Here is a 10872-nt window from a genome sequence, read left to right on the forward strand (position 1 = left end):
AAACCAATTACCCATAGTAGAATAAATTAATTAAAAGAAAAAAATTTTAAAAGAAAGAAAAACCTGTAAATAGATGAAGATCTGATTTTTGATCTCTATGCGTGTCCTTCAGTCAGGTCCGATGGGGTACCATGCTCTGGCCTCAGAGTCTGTCCTTTGTACTCCCTCAGAGGCTCCCTGCTCTGCTCCCACGGTTGATCTGCCACATGCTTTTAGTGGTTTGACTTGGTGTCACAGGGTCAGTCTGGGTCAGTCCCGACACCGAGTCTCCCATGTTGTCCCCCATAGGGCCCTGGGCCAGCAAGGGACGGCGTGTCTCGTAGTGGGTTCCGCCATATTGTCCACTCTGCATTGGCTGTTTAGAGTGGGGATATCATCCTCTAGCCTGGTGGGCCAGAATATGCTCCACTCGCTCTTCCTCCCCCTTAATTTGCTCCCATTTGCTCTGACCTGACATGTCCTTATAGTTCCGGGAGGAAATGGGAGAGGGGGAGGCAGGGGTAAGGAGGTGGTGCTGACCAACCCAGGGACAGCAGAGCAACAAGTGATGCAAAATCAGTGGCAAGGAGGGTGTGAGAGACCTGGTAGGGATTCAGCAAGGGTAATGTAACTGAGAGAACTTACTGAAACCCAAATGAAGGCTGAGCATGATAGTGGGACAAGAGGTAAGTAAAAGGAAATAGAGGAAAGAACTAGGTGACAAGGGGTATTTAGAGAGGTCTAAAGACTGGTATGTATATATGTAAATATATTTACATGAGTGTGGGGAAACGGATCTATGTGCATATATTTATAGGTTTAGTATTAAGGCAGTAGATGGACATTGGGCCTCCACTCTAGCATTTACTCAATGCAAGAACACATTGTTCTATTAAATTGGTATTCCAGGATACATACCTTCCCGACACGATTGCTGAAGAAAAATGTGTGCATAAGCAAAGGTGGTGAAGAAAGCAGGTGGTGCCCTGCTATCAAAAGATATAGCGTCTGGGGCTTTAAAGGCTTGAAGATAAACAAGTAACCATCTATCTGAGAAGCATCGAAGCCCACATGGAAGAAGCACAACTGCCTGTCTGACCACGAGGTGTAGAAGGGACCACTTATCAGACATCAAAGAACTAAAAATCATATCAGTGGATGCCCACCTCCCTGACACGATCACTGAAGACAAATGTGTGCATAAGCAAATGTGGTGAAGAAGGCTGATGGTGCCCAGCTATCAAAAGATATAGCATATTGGGTCTTAACAGCTTGAAGATAAACAGTGGCCATCTAGCTCAAGAGCAACGAAGTCCATATGGAAGACGCACACCAGCCTGTGTGACCACGAGCTGTCGAAGGGATCAGGTATCAAGCATCAAAGAACAAAAAAATCATAATTGTAAATGAAGGTGAGTGCAGAATGGAGACTCAAAGCCCATTGGTAGGCAACTGGACACCCCCTTACTGAAGGTTATGGGGAGGAGATGAGCCAGTCAGGGTGCAGGGTAGCAGTGGTGAAACATATAACTTTCCTCTAGTTCCTAAATGCTTCCTCTGCCCACTATCATGATCCCAAGTCTACCTTACAAATCTGGCTAGACCAGAGGATGTACATTGGTACAGATAGCAACTGGAAACACAGGGAATCCAGGACAAATGAACCCTTCAGGACCAGTGGTGAGAGTGGCGATGCCTGGAGGGTGGAGGGAATGTGGGGTAGAAAGGGGGAACCTATTACAAGAGTCTCCATATAGCCTCCTCCCTGGTGGATGGACAGCAGAGAAGAGGGCGGGGGGTGGTGGACATTGGACAGTGTAACATATGACAAAATAATAATTTATGAAGTGTTCATGAGGGAGGGGAGGGAAGGGAGGGGGAAAATGAGCAGACGATATTAAGGGCTCAAGTAGAAGGCAAATATTTTGAGAATGATGATGGCAACAAATGTACATATGTGCTTGACACAATGGATGTATGTATGGATTTTGATAGGAATTTTACAAGCCCCCCAATAAAATGATTTTTAAAAAGCAAAAAAACCCAACAAAACCAATGATTATGAAGATAGAGCAGGAGAGGAAGTGTTTTCATTCTGTCTTATGTAAAGTCCCTTATGAATTGGAGTTGTTTGGATGTCACCAAACAACAATATATATACTATAGATGACAAAAGGTACTTTGTTATGGTAGTCCTAAGAAACTGACAAGATAAATTTCACAGCCAATACACAGCCTCTCTCAACTACTCATATTTTTAAGGGATTTGTCTAAGAGAGTCCCTATACCAACATGATCCTGTTCCAATATGTAATTCTATCAATAAGTATATGAGTGAGGATTTACAACCCACAATTTTGGGAGGACATAATTCAACCCATAATATCTGGATATTTACCTTTTTCTAGCTATGCAATCCCTTGAAGTTATGTTTAAGGAAGCACATAATCTTTCATTCATTCATGAGGTAACAGATTTGTTATTGCTTTAACTGGAAAAAACAAACAAGCTAACCCCAACAAGTTGGCCATGCTGTAAAGGAGATAAGTAGTTTTAGGTGATAAATTAACAAGGCTGCCATTCTGGATCTGTTTTTTAGGCTTTATTGTAAGAGAAACTTCCTGCAACCAAAGTAAAATGTCTATCTGAAATACTTCCAGATGTAAACCTTAGAATGAAAGTGTGTTAAGTTAATCTGCAAGAATGTGACCAAGTTGTTCAAGCTAGTTATTTTTCTCTTGTTCCAGTTCTTTTACAGTATTGTTAGCATTTGCCTCTACCACTGGCTGTTCTAAAACAGATTTCTTAAGGAGTCTGAATTTTAATATTACTTTTTAACTGACCTGAATAAAACCAGAATCTCAAATTTTCCATGCAAGAGCAGAGGGAATAGAACGAAGACTATACTGTCAGTCAATTCTCCTATTCGTAAGACTCAGAGGCATGATCAGCATTGCTGCTTCACTTGAGCCCATGCTGAAGAAGCCATGAAAAAACCTTCCTGGCATGGTGATAGGAACTGAAACACAGAGCATGGCTCAGGAATCTGCTTGGAATTGGCTAAGCACAGAGCCCTTTCCTAACACGGTGTCAAGACACAGTCTTTCATTTCTTCTCTGCTTCAGTCTATAAATACTCATCAATACAAATATGCAACAAATGGTCATGCTGCCCCGCTCATGGAAGTCACCGCCAGGGCTGATTGGACTCAGAGAAGCAGTCACGAGGCCGCGGCTTCCACTGAGGGGACCACGCCACAAGGGGTTTCTTCAGTTCCTCATGTCTAGCACCATAGGTAGAGGGCGGGCCTGCAGTTTCCTCTTTCATTTGTGCCACAGGATTGGAAAAACAAAAATAAAAAATGATTCTAGACCTTTTCTAACGGGAAGTCTAACACTGTCCTTCCCCTTTTCACTTTCTTTCAGGATCAGAAGGTTCATGGGCGTGAAAAGTGGCATCATCTTAAAACTTACGGATGCAGAAGGTGAAGTGACAATGGCTTCGTGGAATAACTTCCGAGGATACAGCAATCGTATCTATGAGCCCTTGAGCGAGAACACTAGGCTCTTATCTAGCCTAGACCAGAATCCAGGGTCTTCCTTAAGAAAAACTGGAAAACCAACTGCCGTTGAATGCTAAGTCTATTAGTGACTCTTAGTTTCTGAGACTTAACTCTTTAAAGGACTGGAAACCCTCATGTTTATCGCAAGGCGGCTGTTGGTTCTGAATTGCAGACCTTGTGGTTGGCAATCCGACATGTCACCTGCCACGCCACCAGGACTTCTTTTCTTAAGAGGAGCCCAGGCTGGGTCACCAAATTTCTGAATTACCTTATTTTCCTTCTTCCTTTACCTATAATTTGGGTTTTCAAAGCACCACATTTTCCATTCAATATCCCATACACATTTTAAGTTCACTTATTGTAATCCCCTGCAAGGGAATAATCCTCCTGAAATTTGTCTTCAGGTAAATGCTTTTTTTTTTTTAATCTCCAATGGTTGATTACTGTAAGGTGTGTATACCTCACCAGTGATAATGTCTTCTTTATAAACCCGTTTGGTTAAAAATTGAGCCATGGGGGTGAACTGAAGGGTCACTACAAGTATTGATTCCATCTGTTTTAATCCTACCAGGGACTGATTTTTATCTTTATGATTTTGACTTTCATCCCTTATTTTCCCTCCATTCTGTCCAGGACTTTCCCAATATTATCTTTTCCCCCTAGTAGTTCTTGATGGTTGAGATGACTTTCCACATAAGTGAGAATTTTACTTTAATCATTTTCCAGCAGGCCTACCACCTTTGGCATATGAAACTGATTGAGATAATACAAAATGTCCCATATGAGACCCTTGGTGGAACTTTTAACCTCAAACCATTAAAAACAAAAAGCAAAACAGCAACAAACCCAAAGCAAGATACAGGTAGTGGAGTAGTTGAAGGAGCCGACAGAGGGTGTGTATTCAGGGTCACACCTCAAGATGAACACCAAGGCACCTTATGAGTACTGTTCTCTCATCCCTAAATCCTTTGGTTAAATAGTCTCGGCTAAGAGAGCTCCACCTAAAGGTTGGTTGTGAGATTAACAGAGGAAAAAACCCAGATCCCAGGTTCCTGGAGGAGACACATGCCCAGGCATCCCTCTTTGCTCTCCCACCCAGGATGCTGGAGTCAAACAGCAGCACACTCAGTGCATCTTGGTGCCTGGTTCCCAGCAGCAATTTGGATCCTCTTTTGGTCTTCTGCCTACAATGCTTATTGTAGCTACACTGAACGCTTTGCCATTGGTGCTGAGGGGAAGGAACCGCACCTGTATAACTGTCCAGAAGTTTCTGATTTGGGAGTAAAATCATAAATATAGGGGTATTACATAAAAGGTCATGGATGTGTGTCTGATTTAGAATGTTTTTGCTATATCTGGGTTATTAGAAAATCCACTATTCTATGGCATGATGTTGACACTCAGATGTAATATTCTTTATTAGGAAAATTCTCAGAAAAAAACCACACTGCATGTCAGATCTAATGTTTTAAAATTCTATGTATCACATAATGCATTTGATATTGGCACTCCAGGCAGAGACAGGGCTGGTGGTAGTGGACATCTCAAAAAACATGCTTTTAGTTGTAGATTCCAGACCCGGATTCCAATTGCTATCTTCCTCAAGCAGGTGCATAATACATATATATAAATGTTAATTTTAGTCTTTGTTTTTGACCCCAGATACCTAGTCTTTTGTGGAAAGTAGCACAGTACAAGTAAAAGACTATTTGGTGTTTGGGAGACTTGATTAGTCAATCTTGAGTCTGAACAATTTAAATTCATGGATAAAATCTAACACTTGGCCAACAACTGAGGGGCATCCTCCAGGCCCCTCCACCCTGATAACAACTTTTCCTAAAGTTTTCACGATCAGCTCTATATCCTCTGCACTTCATCTTTTTGCCCAGCGTCACTGCAGCTGCTCTCCCTGGGACCAGTGTGCCCTGCTAGTGTGACTGCTCAGTTATCTAACTTTTCTAGGCTCTGATCTCTAGGACGATGCCAGCAAAGCATCCTTGATGCACACCTGGTCACAGCAGTTGTTTTGCCTCCTCATTGCATTCTAGACATCAGTGGGGCAGGAAGTGCCTTGTAAGTCTCCATTCCTTCTTAAGTCTCCTTCCCAAAGACAGTAAACAACTAGAAAGTAGCTGATGTTATTTTTTATTGAATAAAGTGAGCAGAACAGGTATAGCATGAGGCTGGCGCATTTAAAAAGCAACGAAAAAGAAGGAGTTGGGTTTGAACTCTTAGCTCTTCTTAGAACACCCAGGAAACCTTCACTTTTCTTCTAGTGCTAGAACACTAAAGAGACTTCAAGCCTCGCAACGGCAGCATCACTACTCTACAGGCTAAGGTGCACGGAGGTCACCGCACTCCCGAGGGGCATGGCGAGAGGCAGTCAGCACCGGAGTCAGCTAGGCATCCCGGCAGCTGGATTTTGTCAAGGAGGTTGAATTTATCCAAGGAACAGTATACACCTGAAAAGAGCAGAGGACTCTCTGCAAAGAGAATAGAAAGGGGCAGTCAGTAACATTCTGATTAAATGTAAAAAGTCTCAACCAATAGATCTAGAAGTTCAGGATAAGGAATAATGGGGACACTTGGTCCTCTTCCCTTCTGGTCTCGTAACACTCTGGAATATCCCCACCGCTCTAAGGGCAGGAGCCACTCCTATGTGTTTGAAGACTTCCGTCTGTCTTGCCCCAGCACAGCCCTTTCAGTCAGGGAGTCCACAGGTGGAATGTTTCCACAACCCGGGGGTGCAAGGCACTTCCAACACTTGGATCAGTTCTATACAGGTCTAGTTGGAAGAACCCAAGGGATGGGGATTTGCGTCTAGAAAAAGGCCTCTGCAAAAGGAAGGACACGAGAAAGGCTGACAAGAAGGAAGCATAGCGGTGACCCCACATACACCACCCACAATTCAGGAAAGAGAAGACCATTTATCCAGGGAGCCAAGGCCGAGTCACATGGCTTAGGCGGCTCGCAGGAATTCAATATCCACAGATCTGCTCAGTGTGGCTGTAGGCACTATGAGCCAAGAGTTGAATTAAGGACTGCTCTTTCTCCTACAGAAGCTGCTCAGCAGCTGCTATGTCCTTTCAAGTAGACATTACCACAAATGGTCTCACATTGGTTCCTCCCAAGCTAATCAGATGCTCACAAGTACTGTTCCCCCTCCATATATGCATGCCTCTCCTCACCTGCACATGCAACCTACATGTGAAAACCTAATAGACACATACTCCCCTGTATGTACCCACATGTGTATACACCTGCATTGCTATTCCACAACCCCACCCCTCTTCTGTGCATTACTTGTCCCTTGTATATTAGGCACATACCTTCTTCAGGTGTGGCTCGTCATGGAAGGGGCAGTTATCCAAATTTGCCTGGGATTTGGTACATGTGGTTCGTCCAAGCTCCACATCTAAGTAGTATTTCACTCCAGACACGATCTGTGCACATGGGAGAGAAGGGTCTGTTTCTAACACTGCATGTCACTCTTATTCCTTAAGGCCTTTGGGCCAGCATTCAGAGTCTGCCAGCATTGAAACCACAAAGTACATTCGTTATCCTCCTAATGCTCCTACTGCCACCTCTGTCCTCCAGGTAATTTATAGAACAACAAAGAAGGCTTCACCAAGCTGTCTCATGCAGTCAAACTGAAGCATGGGAGAGGCAGAAGCCAGGGACTAAGAGCTCATTAACTGGATTCAATAATGGAAGGCACTGCCCTCAGAGCCCAGCAGAAGGCAGGTAAACACACTGCCCTAGTAGGCCTGGTGGTCTAGTGGGGTCTATGTTGAATGCTAACCACGATGCCAGCAACTGAAAACTAGGAGCTCCTCCAAGGGGAAAAGATGCGGGTTTCTACTCCTGTAAAAAGTCAGTCTTGGAAAGCCACAGAGGCAGTTCTACTCGGCTCTACCCAGTCACTAGGAGTTAGAATCAACTGGATGGCAGTGGGTTTTTGTGTCTGAGGAGCCTGTAGGGCAAGGGAGAACGTACAAAGTAACTTTGTGTCACCAGCAAAGGTATAGTTAAGTTCTGCTAACACAGCAAAAGAAGGCAGAATCACTGGGGTCTATTTTAGGAAGACTGTCATTTAGGGAAGGAGCCCTTGTGGTGTAGTAGTTATGTGTTGGGCTGCTAAGCATACAGTCAGGAGTTCAAAATCATCAGCTGCTTTCAGGGAGAAAGATGAACTTTGTAGCTAACATCCAATATTGGCACTTAGCCCAGTCTCATTCTTCCGACTGTTTAACACAGATTTACTTACTCCCTCACCTAACATGAAATGAGATGCTTCTGATACATGAAGTTTTTAGGTTGGTAAACACTGTCCTTCCTGGAAGTCTTTCTAAAGTATTTACATACCTGCCTTTATATTAGATTCCAGTATACAACTGAACTCTCTCCTCATAAAGAGTTTCCCTACAGCCAGGCAAGCAAGGTCAAAACTGTAGAAAAACAGGGGCTGAGGAATCCAGTGGGCTCAGGATTCTAAATACTGGTTACTTTGATATACTGCCCCCCCTGACACCCGTGTCAACTTTCCCATCTTTAAAAGAAGCACAAATAGAGCACTGATGAGCGATAGAGCTCTAGCTTCCTTCAAGTTACTGCCATATGCACGGAGGTCAGAGAGACCATTTAATCTAGTGCCAGCCCATTGTTGCAGAGTCCGATTTTGACCTTCATATATTTGCTCCTGGGCTGCTGTGTCCCGTTCTACAAATGGGGTACCGGCCTTTGAGCCTGGATTCTAGCCTTCCTTTAAGGGCAAGCTCTAATCCCAGTCCTTCCTCTCTGATCCTTTCATCAACTCCCTTGATCTGGTCACAGGCTTTACTATAAACCAAGCAGGAGTCAATGCTATTTGACCCTGTGGCCCTGAACTCCAAAGGCTGCTGGCAAACGGAAGCGCCTTTCAGAGGCTTTTCTTCTGAAATCTACAGAGCAAATTTGGATTCTTATGTAAGTCCTAAGGTTCTGAAGTCAATTCAATGGCGTTTGCTAGGAACTCCAGAGCGAGGAGGCTGAACCTCAAGCGACATGATTGTTAAAGGCGGTCAGGTGCCCTGAGAGCTCAGCTTAAACCATTCCCCACTGCACACATGAGAAAATGGAGGTTTGTCTTGGTGGCACAGTTGAAAGGACACACCCAAGTGGACAGACACCTCTTCTGCGTACATGATGGCCTGAATCTCATTTTGAGAAAAGGTCAGACTAGCCTAAATTGAGCAATCGTTCTCAAAACAACTGGCAATGATTTCTCACAAGCACCAAGATCACAAGGCAAAGACTGAGGGGATTGTTTCCATTAAAAGAGGCAGAAAATACAAGCAAATGGCTCAGTGCATTAATGATGAAGAATGCCTTTAACTATAAAGGTGACTTTAGGGAAATTAAGAATCTATGAATAAGGTCTCCACATTGGGTAATCTTATATATGAGTTTGAAATACTGGTTTTCAAAATTGTATTGAGGTTATGTGAGAGAAGGCACTTGTGTTTAGGACGCATACACTGAACAGTTTCCTTTCAAGTCTTTCTGAAAAAATAGATTTTTACAGAAATACACACCCCTGCACACATGTATGTTGAGTGAAATAAGTATGATAATATATCAAGAGTTGAGGAACTCAGATGAAAGAATTAGAGAAATTCTTTGCACTATTTTTGCAATGGTAATGAAAGGCCCAAATGATAAAAAAAAAAACTAAGTTTTTAAAAAGTTGTTTTAAGAAAACATTTAGTGGCAGAACTACACTGAGTAGCCAAGTGTCTAGGTCTGGCTTTGCTTCTCTCCCATTTCACAAGAGGCCTGGCTTGGCTCATCAGAGCTAATATCTAAAATAGAAATTAAGGTGCTCCACAGTTTCCAGGAAGGGCGCTAGTCAGGCCACCAGGCCTGGTGATTCTCGGCTATCAATTGTGGGTCCGCAGGGAAAACAAAAGTGGATTAGAAGCTGTGGGCATGCCCCCGAATGGAATGGTCAGGACCTATCGCACCAACCCACGGGTGCAGGTTGCCGTTTGGAGGTTTGTTCAGCACGGAGGCAGCCCCAGAGTCCTAGAGCAAGGCATTGAGAGGGCCTGAGTGCTAAGGAGGTGGAGGGGCTCAGGCCCCAGAGGGCGCAGGGAGATGCAAAGGCCGGCGAGGGCAATAATGCAGGATACAAAGCCCTGGTGCTGTAGTTAGTTACATGTTGCGCGACTAAACGCAAGGTCACTCGAAACCAGCTTCTCGGGAGCAAGGTTGGGCTTTCTTTTCGGGTAGCGAGTTCCAGTCTCGGAAATCCAGAGGCCGGAAATCTGCTGGCCGTGAAGAGGTCTTTCCAGGGGGAGGGCCGGGGAGCAGGCAGGCTGGGAGTGGGGTGGAACTCAGGAGGGGCTGTGGCCCCGGGCCTTGGGAAGGGGGAAGTAGGGGACGATAGGGGATTAGGGGAAGCGGCCCAGGGCGGGCCTCGGGAGAAGCTGGCCGGACCGGACCCGGACCGGACCCAGTCAGTGGCCCGGGGCCCAGTCGTCCTGCCAGGCCAGCCCAGCAAGCGCTCACCTGTTTCTGAGCGCCCTTCAGGCGCACCACGCGGTGGTGAAACTTGTCGTTGCTCGCCTTGTTGTACTCGCTAACGGCGAAATCCAGCGCCTGCTGGACGCCATCCTCGTTCGCGTTGGCCTCCATGAGGCCGCCCAGCAGGCGCGGGGGCCGGTCCGGGCTCACGGCGCCCGCCGAGCCCAGCAGCCCGGCCAGGGCCAGAGCCGCCAGCACAAACAGCGAAGCCCGCAGAAGCGCGGCCATGGCGCGTTCGGTCGGGGACACGCTCGGAGGCTGCGAACTTGCTGAGAACACCGGCAGCAGAGACTGAAGACTTCGCCCCCCGACGCGGCCTTTATCCGGTCGCCGGGCGGCCCGCCCTCGGCCCGCCTCTTTCTGCGCAGCCCCCGCCCCGCCCCGCCCCGCCGGCGCCTTTCGGAGCTCCTCCTCCCGCGTGCTGCTCGTCCCTCTCCGCCCCATCCTCTCTCCTGCGCGGCCGCTCTGCCCCCTCCTCTGCTCCGGACCCCCTTTCTCCCGCTCCTTGTCTCCCCTTCGCCTCCTCTCACGCCTCCGTCCGCCTTGTCTCCATTTCTCGTCGCCTCCTTCCTCCCGGCTCCTCTTTCTCGGCCTCTCGCCCAGGCCGGACTCACCCGGGGTTACACCTCCCATGTGTTTGCCAAAGCGGAGTGACTTCGGAACTTTTGCCTTCGCTGAAAAGGGAAACACAGCTCTCTTGGCCCCGCTGTTCAGAGGTTTTTGGAGGTCAGTGTCCATGTCCCCCAGTGTGGAGTAAGCACTTGGTC

At 46.3% G+C, this 10872-nt stretch overlaps 1 protein-coding gene across 1 annotated transcript; it reads right to left on the bottom strand.

Annotated features, from left to right (window-relative positions):
- Positions 1-5670: 5670 nt before the first annotated feature.
- On the bottom strand, positions 5671-10433 carry LOC142462383 (cystatin-C-like). Its single transcript, XM_075564194.1, has 3 exons — positions 10091-10433; positions 6871-6984; positions 5671-6024 (listed from the first exon to the last, which is right to left on the bottom strand). Exons 1-3 carry the CDS (start codon positions 10331-10333, stop codon positions 5941-5943), a joined length of 441 nt encoding a protein of 146 aa, XP_075420309.1. The 5' UTR covers positions 10334-10433; the 3' UTR covers positions 5671-5940.
- Positions 10434-10872: the final 439 nt, after the last annotated feature.

This window comes from Tenrec ecaudatus, chromosome 12, assembly GCF_050624435.1.
Source record: "Tenrec ecaudatus isolate mTenEca1 chromosome 12, mTenEca1.hap1, whole genome shotgun sequence".
NCBI classification, from domain to species: domain Eukaryota; kingdom Metazoa; phylum Chordata; class Mammalia; order Afrosoricida; family Tenrecidae; genus Tenrec; species Tenrec ecaudatus.